Source organism: Echinops telfairi, unplaced genomic scaffold (genome assembly GCF_000313985.2).
Source record: "Echinops telfairi isolate 266 unplaced genomic scaffold, ASM31398v2 ScPeMD7_15;HRSCAF=58, whole genome shotgun sequence".
Lineage (NCBI taxonomy): Eukaryota > Metazoa > Chordata > Mammalia > Afrosoricida > Tenrecidae > Echinops > Echinops telfairi.
This window is the reverse complement of record NW_022103912.1, coordinates 460696-479775: the sequence shown is the minus strand read 5'-3', so window position 1 is coordinate 479775 and position 19080 is coordinate 460696. Positions and strand designations below refer to the sequence as shown.

Below are 19080 nucleotides of genomic sequence, written 5' to 3'. Positions count from 1 at the left end.
TCTGGCTAGACCAGAGGATGTACACTGGTACAGATAGGAACTGGAAACACAGGGAATCCAGGGCAGATGATCCCATCAGGACCAGTGGTGTGAGTGGCGATACTGGGAGGAGAGTGGGTTGGAAAGGGAGAACCGATTACAAGGATCTACATGTGACCGCCTCCCTGGGGGGGGGACAAAAGAAAAGTGGGTGAAGGGAGACTTTGGACAATGCAAGATATGACAAAATAATAATTTATAAATTATCAAGGGTTCATGAGGGAGGGAAAAAATGAGGACCTGATGCCGGGGGCTTAAGTGGAGAGCAAATGTTTTGAGAATGATGAAGGCAATGAATGTACAAATGTGCTTTACACAATTGATGTATGTATGGATTGTGATAAGACTTGTATGAGCTCCTGATAAGAGGATTTTTTAAAAAGATACTACATTTTGACCTAACTAGTCTTTCATAATTGACTTTACAGTGCTGTCTGATAACAGGGTTATTCACATCCCCCTATCACTGTAAGAGCAGATTTACTGGAAGATTAATGTATACATGTGTGGGGCCTGCAAATGGATTTTAGGATCCACTATCATCCATAGCCTTCTGCAAACCAGGTGTTCACCAAAGTGAAGTATTTTAATTAAATGCACTAAAGACCTGGGTTTCTCACTCACTGCCACTGAGTCAATTCCATCTCAGAGTGACCCTGTAAGAAAAGATAGAACTGCTCCTGTGGGTTTCTGAAACTGTAACTTTTTGAAAAGTAAAAAGTAGGGAGTAGAAAGCGTTGTCTTTCTCGCAAGAGCAGCTGGTAGTTTTGAAATGAAGACTTGGCAGTTGCCAGCCCAATGCATACCACTATGCCACAAAACACGAGGCCCGCTCTTACCACTGAGAAGTCACGGTCAGAATCACGCAAGTGGCTCAGTTCTCCAAAAGGCTGCATTCTATGGGTGCCCTCCACCCTACAAACAACGGACACTATCTGTATGTCACCTTTGGGTTGTGTGTTCTCATTAGAGAGAAGCTATTTTCGTGAAGAAAAATTCCGTGTGGGTCAGTTTCCTTCCTTGAAAAGAGATTAATGGCCTAGATCATATCTCAACTGTCAGAAATTGCTGTACACTGTCCAACAAATAACTGTACCTCCTGAACCTTCTACCTCAACTGGGAAGAATGATGTTCACTCTATTAATGCCAGGTCCCTGGATAGTCCAAATGTTTGTATTTAACTAATCTACTGACTGGCAGTGTGAGCCTCGTTGGCAGCACTGTGGAGGAATGGCCTGGTGATCTGTTTCCACAGTTTACAACAAAAATATCCTTACAGTGCTTCATAACACAGATTAATTAACACAATTAATTTTTGAATTAATTCAAAAATACCTCAAAGTTCCTAAATGAGTTACTATAAATTGAAAGATCTGCTCAAATATGATCACCATCATCATTATGCAACCAAGTCAGATTTCAAAAGCCCAAGGTACTGGTCTGAAGACAAAGCAATGTCCTATGCGCCCAGTGTTGCACGAGGCTGGAGAAATGCTCAGGCACTGCACCTGACCTCACCCTCGCGGAGCCTACGCTCCTCATAAGCATTCAAGGAGGTCAAACCGTCATTGCTTATGCAGTCATATAAATGTGAAGGAGAAATACTATCACTTCAGGTTAGACATTTGGTGTGTACATGCATGCATGCACACGCACGCACACATACATTTTGGGAAGGGTACCAATTTCTTTTTTGGATATTAGAATTAACCTAATCCTAATCGATACCTTAATCCATGTGTGTGCTGACAAGGGCTAGGTGCTCACTTTGTAATCTAGCTCATTATTTGTCATGCCATTTTCTAAAGTTCTAAACATAGGATTTTGTTTTCCAAAGCACTTTTTACTGAAGCATGTTGTCAATAAATCATTTTTATTTAGGAAGCTACCTCCCCACTCTCTGACGGCCTCTAGGTACTTGAAGGACTGGTGAGCTTCAAGGGGTTTGGAAAGTATTCAGTAAGCAATCAGATGCGTATTTACTGAATGTCCAATATCTTCAGGGTGTGTATAGGGCTCACAAACATACCTTTCCTGCTTGACAATAAAGAGACAGTTGAGACCACAGTGCCCACGAAATAGAGGAACCATTTGCCAGCTGGTTTATGTTCCGGAGCCAGAGGAGGAAGCGTGCCATGTCTACCTCCAATGACCACGACCTGGCTGAGAGGGACACACTGACTGTGGCAAGGGAGGAAGACAGATACACTTAAGTACCCACTTTGTGCCAATCACTGGTTAGGAACTGTCACTGTGCGATCTCATTTCTCTCTCATAACAGAGTTAATGACAATGTCTGCCTCAATTTGACACACAAGGACAATGAGGCTCAGAAGATAAAATAATAAAAATAACTTGTTCGTGGATACACAAGCCAGGAAGTTCTGGTTGTATATTTGTATGTCTGTGATTCCAAAACCCAAAGAAGGTCTCCCATACAGGACTGCCCAGGTTGAATGCCAGAGACACGGACAGACCAGATCCCTGTTTTTAACCCAGGCACTGGAGATAAGGGAGATCCCGCAGACACAGTTCCCTTCTGTATCATGCAACAGGTTGAGCTCAAAAAGACATTTCAATGTGTACTCTTTTAAAAAGCCTGCTATCCATTTTCCAGTGCTCCCTGTTCACAACCAAACAAGACTCAGACAATTCAGCACCGCTGGGCCTCGGCCCAGCCTTACCTCTTTATGCGAGTCTTTATGAGCTTCCAGGGTTTTCATGACCGTTAATTCGGCGTAGTTTTTGAATCTTGCTGGCTGGTTTCTTAGGATTTCCCTTAAGACTCTCAATGCTAGTGCGCGGATTGAATGCTAGAGTAGAAGGAGGAAAGGAAGACATGATCAAATAATACCAGTCACAGCCTTTCCCTCAATAGTCCAGTCAGCAGTGCCCAGCAAGAATAATCCACTAGCCTGGGTCTCCCTAGTCTCCTGCAGACATCTCTACACAGGGAATATTGTTTATGCGACAGGACTCAGAAGCTAAGAAGGACATGCAAATACAAGATCAAATATCTAAGCTCACTATCAATCTCTTGTGGATTTCCAAACTTCCTGAGATTTAAATATGCAAATATTTCCTTTGAAAAATGTTCTAAAAGGTAAAAAAGCATCTAAATACTTCATGACAATGATCAGTAAGACAGTGGATCTTCCGCTGTTCTTCTTGACCTTTCACTGCATGATGAGCTCATACACAGAGGAAAGTTGTCCAGGCACCAGTGTTCTAAGCCTTAGTCATGCACCTGGAGGAAAGCCACTCCAAACAGACTCTTAATCTCAACAAAGGAGGGCCGCGTTTATACCAAACAGAACCAGAGTACATCCTGATTCTTTATCACTCATCTGTATAATTCACACATTGAAACACCACTTGTCTGCCCTCTGTATGACATTACTTCACCTCCTGAGAGAGCCCAAACAAGAATAACCACTGCACCAGCCAATACTTTTTTAAAGTTATTTTTTGTTATTTAAAATATACAACAGGACAAAACCAATGACATTTTTTACAAGTACAATTCAGTGACAATGACTACATTTTTTGAATTGTGCAACTAACCATTCTTACCTTCTTTCTCCACACTCTTCTTCCCCAGTAACATAAATACCCTGCCCTCCAAGATTCATATCTACTACTGTTTTGAATGGCTGTTGACACTGAAATCCCATATAAGCAGATTAAAAAGAGCACAGTGCTCAAAGTAGACCTTAGTTACAAGTTAAGCCAAATTATTATTTGATCTTAGATTTTCAGAGACTGGGTTTAGGGTTTAAAATTTATTTCAAGGTACCTATTTCAGGGAGTTCATGAGAATCTGAGATCCTGTTCTAAAATTTACCCTTTAAAAAAATTCATTCATTCATTCATTCATTCAGTCAGTCATCTCCTCTTTGCACTCTAAACTGGAAAGCCGCAGCCACTGCTGCTGCCATCGCCACCTCCCTCTCCAGTTTACCCTCTTTTGATCTGGATTCTTCTACAGAAACTTTGATGGATATGTCCAGTGATGGAAGCTGAGCGCCATTCAGTCTTTCTGGTCTCGTGGCAAAGGAGGTAGTTATTTCTAATTGGCCACACATTCTATTTTTCCCTACTTCTGACTTTCCTTCTTCCTCTGTTGCTCCAGGTGAATATTACTAATTGCTGTGTCTTGGATGGCCTCTTGCAAGCTTTTGAAACCTCAAGGATTACACAAGGTACAGAAGCACTTAATATGCTAATATGCCAATTAACTGTTTTGTTGCAGGACATTTTAACCCTAAACCTCCAAACCAAAGAAATCAAATCATATGTTTGTTTATACCTAAACAGCTTCAGTAGTTAATTCTTTTTTGTTGTTGCTGTAAATGTATCATAGATCTTTTGTCAATTTATCTCTTAACCGGTATACAACTTCCTAATAGCATATCTGTGTTAGGCTTAGAACCCTGACCCAGCCGCAGAAACACATAGCCTAACTATGGCAATCGTAATTGGCACTGCAGACTCACACTAATGAATGCATTTTTCCTATCACTTGGTAGTGTAATCTTACATGTTAGCCTGGGATCCACGGTGGGCAGTTCAAAACCAGCAGCAGCTCCATGGGAGAAAGACTGGGTTTCTTACCCCTGCCAACAGTTACAGTCTTGGAAACCCTCAGGGGGTCACTTTGAGTCAGCACTGGTGAGATGGCAGCTAGTTTAATTTTTTCTAATAAGCCAAATCAGTCCTACTTGAGCAACACCCCTTCTTCCTCTCTCCTTCGAGCCCATTGTTGTCAAGTCAGCTCCACCTCATAGTGACCCTGTGTGCAGCATGAGACATGCCCCCGTCAGGTCAGTTCTACGTCATCCTCACAACTGTCCTCATGTTTGAGCCCATTGTTGTAGCCACTGTGGTCAATTCATCTCTTTGAGGGCCTGCCTTTTTCTGATGCCCCTCCATTTTACCACGTCCTAAGTACACGAGATGGAGCCTCACCGTCCTTGCCTCTAAAGAACATTCTGGCTGTACTTCTTCCAAGACAGATATTTGTTCTTTTAGCCGTTCATGGTACTTCCAATATTCTTCGCAAACAACATAGTTCAAATATTTTTCTTCAGTCTTCTATATTCAATGCCCAACTTTCACAAGTATATGAGGCAACCGAAAATACCTTGGCTTGGATCACGCACACTTTAATCCTCAAAGTAACATCATTGTTCTTCAATATGCTACAGAGGTCTTGTGCAGCAGATTTACCCAGTGCAATGCATCATTTGATCTGTTGCCTGCTGCTTCCAGGAGCATCGACTGTGGATCCAAGGATGAGATAACCCTTGGCAACTTCCGTCTTTCCTGTTTGTCATGATGTCACCTACTGGTTCAGTTGTGAGAATTTTGCTTTTCTTTACATTGAGTTGCAAACCATACTTAAGGGCGCAACCCTGGATCTTCAACAGCAAGTGCTTCAAGGCTTCCTCACTCTCAGCAAGCAAGGCTGCATCATCCCTATATTGCAGGTTTTCTGTTTTGGTTTCATGATCACACAGGCTGGTGTGCTTCTTTCATATGGGCTTTGTTGCTTCTTAGCTAGATAGCCATTTGTTTATCTTCAAGCCTTTAAGACCCCAGATGCTATATCTTTTGATAGCCAGACACCATCAGCTTTCTTCACCACATTTACTAATGTACCCATTTTTGTCTTCAGTGATCATGTCAGGGAAAGTGAGCATCACAGAATGCTGAGTTATTACAACAAAGTGTTCTTACATATCACAGGTTTTAATAAGTCTTCCTCCAATCTTGATACCAGATTCATTTTCATATAATCCAGCTTCTCTGATTTGCTCAGCATAGAGATTGAATTAAGTACGGCGAGAGGATACAGCCCTGATGTACAACTTTCCTGATTTTAAAAAAAATCATTTTATTAGGGGCTCATACAACTCTTATCACAATTCAAACATACATCAATTGTGTCAAGCACCTTTGTACATATGCCATTATCATTCTCAAAACACCTGCTTTCTACTTGAGCCCTTGGTATCAGCTCATTTTCCCCCCTCCCCTCCTGCTCCCCTTCCCCCCTAAACAATTTATAAATTATTATTTTCTCATATCTTACACCATCCAACATCTCCCCTGACCCACTTCTCCACTGTCCGTCCCCCAAGGAGGAGGTTATATGTAGACTTTGTAATTGGTTCCCCCTTTCTCCCTCACCTTCCCTCCACTCTTACGATATCGCCACTCTCACCACTGGTCCTGAGGGGTTCATCTGTCCTGGATTCCCTGTATTTTCAGTTCCTATCTGTGCCAGTATACATCCTCCGGTCCAGCCGGATATGTAAGGTAGAATTGGGATCATGATAGTGGGGGGAGGGGGGGAAGCATTCAAGAACTAGAGGAAAATTGTATATTTCATCATTGCCACACTGCACCCCAACTGGCTCATCTCCCCACCGCAGCCCTTCTGCAAGGGGATTTCCAATTTCCCACAGATGGGCCATGGGTCCCCACTCCGCACTCCCCCTCATTCACAATGCTATGATTTTTTTGGTCTTTGATGCCTGATACCTGATCCCTTCAACACCTTGTGATCTCACAGGCTGGTGTGCTTCTCCCATGTGGGCTTTGTTGTTTCTCAGTTAGATGGCGCCTTGTTTATCTTCCAGCCTATAGGACCCCAGATTCTCTATTTTTTGACAGCCGTGCACTGTCTGCTTTCTTCACCGCATTTGCTTATGCACCCGCTTTGCCTTCAGCGTTCATGTTGTGGTAGGCTGGTGTGCTTCTTCCATGTGAGCTTAGTTGTTTCTTAGCTAGATGGCTGCCTGTTTATCTTCAAGCCTTTAAGACCCCAGATGCGATATCACTTGATAGCTGGGTACCATCAGCTTTCTTCACCACTTTTGCTTATGCACCCACTTTGTTCTCAGCGATCCAGTGAGGACAGACTGGTGTGCTTCTTCCATGTGGGTTTTGTTGTTTCTCAGCTAGATGGCTGCTTGTTTATCTTCTGGTCTTTAAGACTTCAAATGCTGTATCTTTTGGTAGCCGGGCACCATCAGCTTTCTTCACCACATTTGCTTGTGCACCCATTGTCTTCAGCAATATCGTGCCAGGAAGGTGAGCATCTCAGACTGCCGAAATGTTAGAACAAGTGTTCTTGTGTTCAGTGAGTACTTTAGCAGGGGCCCACTGTCCATCTGTTTCCTTAATACTCAACCTATAAATATATGTACATAGATTTACTTCCCCCTCGTCATATATAAATACATTTACATCTTTATATGCCTGTATTTAAATCTCTATGACTACCCTTTTTCGTGTATGTGTGTTGTTGTTGTAGCTATTGTTTTACTTTCTATTGTTGCTTCTTTGTACTCAGTCTTGTGATGGTACATAACATGTCTACCTAGAAGGGATAGGCAGGATAAACAAGCCAGAAGAGAGAACAACAGGATAACACTTCGGGGGGAACACGGGAGTAGGGGAGGCAGGGGAAAGGAAGTGGGTGTTAACAAACCCAGGGTCAAGGAAACAAGTGATCCAAAATCAGTGGCAAGGAAGGTGTAACAGGTCCAGCAGGGCTGGATCAAGGGCAATGTACCTGAGAGGAATTCCTAAAACCCAAATGAAGGCTGAACATGATAGTGCGACAAGAGGAAAAAGTACAAAGAAATAGAGGAAAGAACTGGGAGGCAAAGGTAGTCAGAGAGATTTAAAAACTTTCCTGAATTTAAACCTAGTAACCACTAACATATTTTGATCTCTACACATTTGTCTATTCTTGCCTTTTCATATAAGTGAGTCCATATAACACTTGTCTTTGGGGGACTGATTTATTTCAAATAAATAAATAATATTTATTTATTAAGACATACGTATTATGTCTTCAAGTCCCACACATACTATAGCATGTATCACGACCTTCTCTTAATTCTGTTCGTTATACACATTTTACTTATTTATTCATCTGTTGATAAGCATTTTGTTTTTTCCTACCTTTTGACTACTGTTGTTGAAGAGCGTTGCAATGAACAATGTTATATAAACATCTGCTTGAATTTCTGCTCTCATCTTTGGGCCAATAAGTAGCAAAATTGCTGTCTTGAGTTTTATGTGGTTTTTGTGTTTTTTTTGAGGAATCCTGTGGCAGTTACATAATGTCAACTTGTAAAGGGGTGGAGTCTAGCCTGTCAATCAGGTCACAGATTAATGACCTCATTTGGAGGTGCGATGGAGATAAATAGCTCACTGGAAGCCAGAAACATACTCTCCTGTGAGGCATTCCTGTGGACAAGCCACATGGAGCTCTGCTAATAGAGCCAGAGCCCTGGAGATGGAGGAGCCACATGGAGACCCACACTAGCACTGAGATGCCTCCAAATCACTGGATCCACAAGACTTTCCACCCACTGGCCTGTGATCTCCCTGCATTCAGCATCATTGCATGGTTGCGTGATCAGACATATGTGCTAATATTGGACTTATGCACTTTATCTGGACTGGGCTGGGATGGTTTCTTAATATACAATTACTATCTTATACAAAGCTCTTTCTTATACACATGAGTGTCTCTAGATTTGTTTCTCTAGTAAACCCAGACTAACACAAATTTCCACTGTATTCCTCAACAGCCATATCATTTTAAATTTCCACCAGCCATGGGTAACAGTTCCAATTTCCTTACCTCCTCATTATTTTCAACATTTCCAATGGTGTTCTATTTTTTAAAATCTTAGCCATCCTAGTGGGATTGAAACGGTATCACACTGTAGTTCTGATTAGTATCTCTCCGATGGCTAAGGGCACTGACCATCTTCTCATGCGTTTGAAACGGCTATTTGAATGTGCATTTTGGTAAAATATTCCAGTCTTTTGTTTGGGCTTTTTGTTACATTGTTGAAGGTTATACAGGTTTGGGTTACTTCATTCTTATCAAACATATAGTTTCCCAATTGGTATCTTATGTTTTCATTTTGGTATTCTGATGAGTGTAAGTTTTTAATTTTTACAAGATCCCACCCATATTTTTGTCCTTTCCTTTTCCGTTTGTGCTTCTATTAGATATTCCATTATTAAAAGGTAGCCTTGTGTTGCCCCTGCTTATTCTTTTAAGCATTTTGATAGTATCTTTTATATTTAGGTCTTTAATCCATTTTGAATTCGTTTTTGTTAAGGTCTGATGCATGAACCCTATTACATTTTATTCCATTTATATGTGGGTAAATTCAATTTTCCCAGCACCACTTCCTGAAGCGACTCTTCTTTCCTCGATAGAATGGACTTAGCACCCCTGAAAAATTAATCAGCAGACCATGGATATATGGGTGACTGCTGACCTTCGATTCTATTCCACTGGCGGGTGTGTCAACTCCTGTAGAGCGGGCTGTAAATCGTCTTACTTTGTTCTCTTTCAGCACTTTTTTGGAGGTCTTTTGTCATTCTACAAAAAGTTAACACCTGGTTTTTATGTCTGTGAAAAAAGTTCTTGTAATTTTTTTTTAGTTCTTGAAATTTTTATTGAGTTTTTGTTCAAATTATAGATAACTTTAGGTAGCATTGATGGTTTAGTACAGTCTTCCAATAAATGAAAATGGGTATCCATTTATTTAAGTGTACTTCAATCTCTGTTGGCAGTATTTTATCATCTTCATCGTGCAAATCTTGCACATTCCTAAATTTTACTCATTTAGATGCTACTATAAATGGAAACATTTCCTTAATTTCCATTTCCGATTTCCCATTGATGGCGTACAGATTTTCAATTGTTATCTTTGTACTTTTAACTTTTCTAAATTCCTTTGTGAGCTCTAGAAGCTTTCTTGGGAACTCTGAAATTTTCTACATAAGGATAAGTAAAAACCTTATTGCTACTAGTTTACCAAATGATACATGTACAGGTTTATTTCAGACATGTGTTTAAACGCGTCTGTGATCAGTAGATGACTGCAGACAAGTTGCCTAGTCTTAGTCTCAAGAGGATGCCTTCCTAAAATACTTCCAATGAAAAGAGTGACTTGTGAGCAGATTTGCGGGGCCAGTTAAATTCAAGGCGAAGAGGTCGGTTCATAAAGTTCTGATGATATTTTGGGAGATTCCAAAGCGGTAATCGATACGTTTTTTTCCCCTCAAATGACGCAGTACAATCATAAGGCTGATAAGGAAGAAATTCTAAGAAAGTAGAAAATTTTAACCAAGAGGAAAAAGGTCAAGAAAATTGTGCTGAGGAATTTTGCCCCATCACAACAATGCATCTGTCCATTTTTCAATGGTAGCAAGGACTGTCCTAAGAGAAGTTTGTTGGGAAACTCTACTTACCCTATATCCCTGATGTTGTCTCTTTAGACTTCTTTTTGTTCTCTGAACTCCAAGAACATCCATTTAAAAGAAATATAATTTGAATCCTCCAAGGATGCCCAAGCTGCTGTTTTGATGTGGTGCAAAGGGAATAGCATAGAATTCTTTGGGGGGAAGGATTAGAGAGATGGAATAATAGCTTCACATTTTGATTAAAAGAATGCATCTATGATTTTGTAGCAATCATTTTTGACTTACTGTAATGTAAGATCATGCCACCTGCAGATATTTCCCCCATTGTTTTTCATGTGGGGCACTTTTTCTTTGTTTTTTGTCTTACTGCTCTGGTTAGCACTTCTAGCATGATGTTGAATAGAAGAAGTGAGAGCAGGTGAGAAAACAGTATGAAGATAATATCTGACGGCCGGTGGCTACCCCAAAGCAAGGCAGATGTCAGACATGCCTCCATCTTCCATCTTTCTTTACTTAGTCTGACACCAATCATTCTTCCCATAATACTCTTTTATTCTGGGTTCATTAATTTATTGCAATGTCTCCACAGAACTCACAACAATTCTCATAATTGAGGAGATTGAATAAAGAAGTTAACAGGTTACCAAAGTCATAATCAGTATATAGCAAGGAGATGGTCACTGATCCACAGCAATAACTCTTCTCATCCAGCAGCCAGGTCTCTTTGGTCCACAGCCTCTTGGCTACGTGGTCCCTTAGCCTGTGGTTTCCAGGAGCTAGGCAGCCTGCCTATATCTGCCTCACAATCTCAAAGTCTCAGTACTGTTCATATGCTGTTCCATGATCTCCTTTCCTTGGGGTTTGGTCTCAGTGTGATGTGGCATGGCCTCAACTGCTTCCACTACTTCAAGCAGGGGGGAATCTCAAATGGGCTCTGCTAGTGGTTCTTAGTCTCTCACAGTTCTGGGAATTCTCTCTCATCCTGCTGCTGAGATAGCTTTTTTCAAGTCAGGCGAATGGCTGCTACATTGACCAATCCTCTCTATTAGTGTTTCACACAACTACTTGCAGAGTCCCACACAATTATTGATTATAGAGACATGGATAAGAAGAGTCATATCAAGAGATTTCACTTCACCAAAACAGTACTCTGTATTATTTCCTATGTCAAGGGGAAGTTCTCAATCTTACTTCAGTAAGTATAATGTTGACTGCTGGCTTTTCATATATGCCCTAAATTTTATTGAAGAGTTTTCCTTCTATTCCAATTGTCTCGAGGGTTTTCATCAAGACGAGGTTTTAGATTTTTTCAAATACTTTTTCTGTATTCAGATAAGATCATGTTGGTATTTTCTTTGTTCTACTGATGTACTTACTGCATGATGTTGACTGATATTTTTTAATGTTGATCCATCTCCGCACTCTTGGAATAAATCTTACTTGGTCATGGTTTATTACATTTTTAATATGTTGTGCCAGTATTATGTTTTTAGAAAAGTTAATGTACATAATCCATAAGGACAATGTTCTTTCTATATACTACTTTGGTTAGTAATGACTGGGGCCTTAAAAGTTTGTGAATGGCCCTCAAAATGCAACTTTGGTCTGTCCTCCTCTGGAAGAAAGATGCGTGAAGATAAGCAAAGATGCATGGAAACAATTAGTCCAGGAGACTAAAGAACCATTTGAACACTGGTTTCTCCAACCATTAGACCAGAACGAGATGGTGCTGGCTACCTGTTCTGAAAGAAGGTCCTGGATACAGTGGGATAAAAATGTGGAATGAACACAAAATTGGAAATAAAACAACAAGAACAGGTTTACTGGTCAGACAGAGACCGGTGGAACCTCTGAGACTCTGGTCCTTAGCCAGCTCTTAGTTCTAGCAATAAACTCACCTCCACCACCCAAGTTTCAGCTGAAAAACAAGCGTGTCTATAAGGAGGACAGTATGTACACCTTATAAGAACTAACCATTTTAAATCAAAAGGGCAGCAGTCACCCAAGGACAAGTTCAAAAAGTGTAAGAAAAGGAGGAGGAATGGAAACACAAAAACAGGAATGATGTGGGGATAGGAAAAACATACAATGAAATGTGTATGGATTATTCAAAGGAAACTGACCTGCTCTGTAAACCTTCACTCAATTCATAGTAAAATGTTAATAAAAAAGAAAACTTAATGCAAATCTTATATCCCTGTTCTTCTATCTTCACTTACCACTAATTCCCATAATTAATTATAAGCATTAGAAAGCAGTAAGAGTTATCAGTATGTTCACATCTTTCACCTGTCTCCATTAAATTCATTATTAGCATTATTCTGGGCATAACCTATTACCTAACACTCTAACTTTCCGGCAACCCTTATCTCTCTCCCCACCAGCACTCCCCACAAGCTCCTCACTATACTGGCTCAATTTTTATCTTTGCTAGCCTACACAAAACCAATATGTACAAAGAGGCAGATTTGTACTTTTACGTTTAATTTCCAACATTTATATTTGTCTTTGAATAATGGGAAAGATCTAGATTGTTTCCTCCCTTAGAGAGACATCCTAGACATGGACTATGCCCTCTGGAGATCATATCACAATGCCAAGGGCGTCACATTTAAATGCATTCTTTCTTCTTTTGTCTTCCTTATCAATGTCCAACTTTCATATGCATACGAGGCTTGATTGCTTGACTGTTGTGTCCATGAGCATTGACTGTGTATCCAAGCGTGACAAAATCCTTGACAACTTCAATGTTTTCCCTGCTCACCATGATGCTTGCTAATGGTCCAGTTGTGAGGATTTTGTTTTCCTTTAAATTGAGTTGTAATCCATACTTTAGGTTGCAATCCTTGATGTTCATCAGCAAATGCTTCAAGCCCCCCTCAATTTCAGTAAGCAAGGTTGTGTCATCTGTGTATCTCAGATCAGTAATAAGCCTTCTTCCAATCCTGCTACCACATTCTTCTTCATATATAACCCAGTTCCTCTGATTATTTGCTCAGTATCTGAATTAAACAGTTGTGGAATATAAAAAGACTTTTCCCCAGCTTTGTCTCCCCAAAAGATATGCCACACATTAGAGGCTATTTGCCAGCACATGGTGGGAGATGCTTAGAGATATTCACCCTGTAGACATTCAGTCATCAGTCTGGTCCACTGTTGGTGGGCCTCACACCCTACTGATATGTACCGTAGTTGTTTCCATGGAGATCTAGAGAACAGGTCAAACCTATTCAGTGACATCCAAGGTTAGGTCTCCATCATGAATCTAGGAGTCTCCCATCTTGTCACATGTGTACCCCCAGTCCCTCTCCTTCTTATTTCGTGTATACCCCTAGATCATCCCCCTCTCATTACTATATTACCTATAGTATAACCCCTTCCTGTGATGTATGTCTTTATGTATAATTAGGGGGCTTGCATGCTCCCCAAAGATATATAAGCCTTGGTTAGTAATAAAGAGCTCTCTCCCAGTCCTCTCTCCCCTGGTCCTCCTTACCCTCCCTCTCTCTCCTGCCCCGTGCCACCAAGAGGAGCTGAGGTGAGCAGGCTACCATGAAATGTGTCTGACTCCTTCCTTTTACTCTCTTTTCTATCTCCTCGATTTCTCTAGGACTTTACTACAATATTTACTTATTATCGCTGTACAATTGCGCCTACCGGACCCGTGATGATTTGTTACGGGCTGGCTCCCCTGACAAATAGTATGGTGAAGGAATAAACCCAGATGTACACCTTTCCTGATTTTAAACCACGCAGTATTCCTTGCTCTGTTTCCACAACTGCTTCTAGATGCATGTGCAAGTTCTGCATGAGCACCATGTAGTGCTCCGGGATTCCCATTCTTCTCACGGCTATCCATATTTTCTTATAGTCAACACAGTAAAATGTTTTAGCATAGTTAATAAAACACAAGTAAACATCTTTCTGGTGTTCGCGGCTTTCAGCCAAAATCCATCTGACATCAGTAATGATACCTCTTTTTCCACATCCTCTTTTGAATATGGCTCAAACCACTGCCAGTATTCTGTTGAGTCACCTTCCTTTGGGATGGGTACTCTTCCAGTCAATTGGCCATGTGGTAGTCTTCCAAATATCCTGGCATAAATCAGTACGTGCTTCCAGTGTTTCATCTCCACATGGCTGCTCCAGCACCCAGGGCTGCATCAGGGTAGGACCACGGGGCTTCTCCTTGGGGATGTCTTGCAGGAAGTGAACCTTGCCAGCTGAAGCAGGGAACTGGCTAAGGCAGCTGCACCCTGGTCCGACCATCAGAAAGCAAGAGACCCAAGAACTAGAAAGGAGAAGCTCACCAAGCCATTTTATCCCTCTGCCCTTCAATTAACCCGTGTTTAACGGCCAGGTTGGCACAATAAACTAACTACCTCAACCTCTCTAAATACCCTTTGCCTCCTAGTCCTTTCCTGTATTTCCTTTTATTTTCCTCTTGTTCCACTATCATGTTCAGCCTTCATTTGGGTTTCAGTAAATCCTCCCAGTTACATCGCCCTTGGTCAGTCCCTACCAGGCCTCCTATACCCTCCTTGCCATCAATTTTGGATCACTTGCTGTTCACTTGTCCCTAGGTTTGTTAATACCCACTTTTCCTTTCCCCGCCTCCCCCCTCCCATGTCCCCAACCCTGGAACAGTCAGTCCAGTTGTTGTCTCCTCCAAATTGTTTATCCCGCCTGTCTTATCTAGATAGACCTGCAGAGATAATAATATGCACAAAAAACCAGACAGAGCAAAACAAAGCAATCAAAGAAAACAGAACCAACGACCTACAAAAGAAAAACCTGTAAATAGTTCAAGGTCTGTTTGTTGACCTTTAGGAGTGTTTTCCAGTTGAGTCTGATGGGGTGCAATGCCCTGGCCCCAAAGTCTATTCTTCATCTTCCCTGGGGACTTCGTTGTTCTGTTCCCGTTGTTCTGTTGCACACCCTTAGTGTTTTGCCTCAGTGTGGTGGGGTCGGATCAGGCGCAATTCCCACACTGTCTCCAGTGTTGTCCCCCGTAGCGCTATAGGTCAGTGAGGGACATTGTGTCTTGTAGTGGGGCCTGCCCTATAGACCTCTCTGCGCTTGTTTTCTAACTTTAGGTATTTCCACATTTTATTATGATATTTGACTTTGTCTTCTCAAGCTGCCCTTTCAGCTCTTTGACTTTATCATGTCTTCCAGTTTCCTGAACTACTTTATAATCAAGAGCAAGTTTCTCGATCTCTTTTGACATTCACTTTGATCTTTTCACTTCATCCTGTCTTTTAAATGACCTTTTGCTTTCATCATATATCATGTTCCTGATGTCCTCCCACAGCTCACCAGGTCTTCTGTCATTAGTGTTCAATACATCAAGTCTATTTTGGAGAGGGCCTTGAAATTCAAATGGGATAAACTCAAGGTCATATTCTGGATCTGGTGGACTTGTTTTAATTTTCTTCAGCTTCAACCTGAACTTACACATGAGCAATGTTTTTATAGGAGAAATTGATTATCTGTTCCATAGTCAATCCTTGGCCTCACTTTAACTTCTTATATTGAGCCTCTCCATTGTCTCTTCCACCAGATGTAGTCAATTTGATTTCTATATATTTCATCTGGAGAAATCCTTTCGTGTTGTTGAAAAAAGGTATCTGCTATGATAAAAGGTCTTGCAAAATTCTATCATGCAATATCTGGCTACATTTCTATCACCAAGGCTCTATTTTCCAACTCCAGTTCCTATCTCTTTGTTTCCAACATTTTGTATTTCAATCACTAATAATGATCAATGCATTTTAACAGCATGTTTGATTAATTTCCAACTGAAGTCGTTGATGGAATTCTTCCATTTCTTCCTCACTAGCTTTTGTGATTGGTGCATAAATTTGAATAATAATTGTATTGATTGGATTTGCTTGAATCACATATACATAATTCTATCATGGACAGTATTATACTTCAAGATATATCTGGAGCTTTTTTTTTGGATGATGAATGTAACATCATTGCTCTCTATTGTTTCATTCCCAATGGCCAACACCGGTCCATTTCAGCGTACTAACGCCTAGAACCTTGATTTTTGTGTGTTCCTTTTCATTTTTCACAACTTCAAATTACCCTATACTTAAATACTTTGGTACATTCTGTGTTCTGATTATGAATTAATGTCAGTAGTTGTTTCTTCTCATTTGATCATGCCCCCAAAGCAAATAACGGTCTGGACGACTTCACTTCCACAGGCTTTACTCCCTCCGTGTAACCACGGTCAGCTCTGCTTTTAGAAAGCAGCTTTTCCAGCCATATTTTAAGTGCCTTTCCAACCAGACGGGCTCACCTCTGGCACTATCTCTGACAAGGCTCTGCCTCTTTTCGTGATGTTTTCAGTATCTGACACCGTTTCAATTCTGTCCGTGAGGTTAACGTGGCTAATCCCTTAGAAGTAGGCAGCCCATTCCTTCTTGGTAGTCTCTTCTTAGTCTGGAAAATCTGTTTGAAATCTTTGGGCCACGTTGGGTGACCCTGCTGGCATGTGAAATACTGGTGACATAGCTTCTGGCATCAGCAGCATGTAAGCCAGCACAGTATGATCAACTGACAGACGAGGGCTTCTTAATGTAAAAAACAGTAATAATCAGTGATCTTTCTGGAGTATGTCAATTGACTAATTACGATTATAGAACTGTTAACAAATATCAATGTCAACATACACGAAATTCCATGGACTGCAAGTTAATAGGTCTTTTGAAAATATATTTCTCTATTTCTCAATCACACAAACAAAAATGAAACTTAAAAGGAAACAAAAGTTCATCCTAAAAGACCACGTTGTTAGAAATGCTGTTTCACAATATAACAAAATGGAAGCATGTGTGTCCCTCAACTACAGAAATTCATCAAATGAGTAGTTTAAAGTAGTACTCCTTTCCCCAAATCTACCTACATACACAGAAATTGCATTCAAGGGAGGATGAAGCCGCTGCTTGATCAAAACATTATTCTAATAGGTGCTCATAAAACATCTGTAAATGGAGCAAATGTTTTGATAAAAATAGACAGCACAATACCGGGAATGGAACTGAAGATAAACGGACATCACAGCCCCACTGCATGCAGGAGGAGAAATATAAACACAGAGAAATCACTCACATCCTTGTCTCCAAGGGTCTCCAGGAGCAGGAGCAGGATGGTCTTGAAATGCTCTTCCCAGACGCCGAGGTTGTCCTCCCGGGTGATCTTCAGCAGTTCCAGCAGCGCTCCTTTACGCTCCTCCACGCGCTCGTTGTGGTTGGACAGCTCTTTCAGAAGGTCTGCCACCAGGTCAGAATGGTCAATGGGTACTTGTGGGAACAAATAATAGAGGCTTTAGTTCCTTAGAACAGTCCTTGTTGCACGCAATCCCTCGCGGCATTTGAAATCTTCTCACCTACCTGTACATTCTGTAGAGGAGTTCTCTCCTGTGGCATTCTCATATGCCCCTCATTCGGCTTCGTGGATAAGCCCCACTATTCCCCCCCTTATCAGGTCACCTCTACAGATCGTGGACCGGAGGTGTGATACCAGATGGCACTTACTGACATTCAATGCTTTCACCCTCTCTCAGACAAAGAGGACAACATGTGCATCTCCTCCAAAAGGTCACCCTCGTTTATTCTCTCTCGCCAACCTCTCCCTCTCCTCTTCCCCACCCATGACAGTCCCATGTCAGGCTGGGGCTGCTGGAACACGCTCTGACAGTGCGCAGTCCCACACAAGTCCACTGTGCTCGTGGGCCTCCTCACCATCACTATCCATGTTCGTGACTGCTTGGTTAATATTCCTTCACCCCCTTTTCTAGTGTCCAGAGCTTAGTAGCCAGCATAGTAAACAAACACCAATCAAGGGGTCTGGACAAAAACCCCAGCAAACTGGAAGATAAGCGAACGCCATAGCCCCACTGCGTGGAGGAAAAATACAAACACAAGGAAAGCGCTTCACATCCGAATTCTGGCCACCAGGCTTTTCTCAAATCTAACTGCCGCAGAAACGATCACAGTTGACTCTTGAATTCTAATGGCGGAAGTAGAAATAAGATATGCCTGAAAAATGACATGCTCCTCCAACTTAACCTTTCCCTCAGGAGAGTGAAATCATCCATCTTTTTGCCAAAGAAGCCAGGAGGTACTGGAGGTAAGCCACTAGGTCTGATTGCCTCCGAGTCATTCGTAAGCCATGCACTTCATGACACACAGTAGGCACTCACTGAACGTTAACTGTTTGGGGTGTTTAGGATTCTGATTTAGTATTTCATTTAAAATTGAAAGAAAAAAAAATCCTAGGCAGCCTTGGAAACAAGAGAGACAAACAATTATGTCAATTATATTTGAAAAAACTATCGCTGTCAGGTTAAAATAAGCCAAAAGCTGTGAACAGGACAGTGAGGAGAGAAGAAAAACAAGTGCCATACCAAACCCCGTCTCACTGGTGGCACAAGAATGAACACTGGCCGTCATAAATCATCAGAAAATACGAAGACCAGTTTACCGGTTCTGTCTCATACCAGTTTTGTTTGGGCAAGTAACTTTAAACTTCCAGAACTCCTGTTTCTTACGGTGTAAAATGGGAATGATTTCTTCCATTGCAATTAAGTTATAAAGGGAAACCTGTTAGAAGTCTATAAGACTGTCTCCCAAGTTTGGCAGGGTGTAGTCTTACGCTTTTCCATCAGAGGGAACTATTTACATTTTCCTACTCTGACAGACTTCTTTCTTACACAGGTTTGGCTTTCACAGGTTTGCTGGATATGTAAAACACTTAGTTCAGCACCTGTTAATAAA

General features: G+C 41.3%; 1 protein-coding gene across 2 annotated transcripts in view; it reads right to left on the bottom strand.

The window, feature by feature from the left end:
- Positions 1–19080, bottom strand: part of CLASP1 (cytoplasmic linker associated protein 1) — a 354339-nt gene that overhangs the window by 33022 nt on the left and 302237 nt on the right. For both annotated transcript variants that reach the window (XM_045287431.1, XM_045287432.1), the window contains 2 exons: positions 17414–17604; positions 2725–2853 (listed from right to left, as the gene is read on the bottom strand). In XM_045287431.1, the coding sequence (XP_045143366.1) occupies positions 2725–2853; positions 17414–17604 (320 nt within the window). The remainder of the gene's footprint in view (positions 1–2724; positions 2854–17413; positions 17605–19080) is intronic.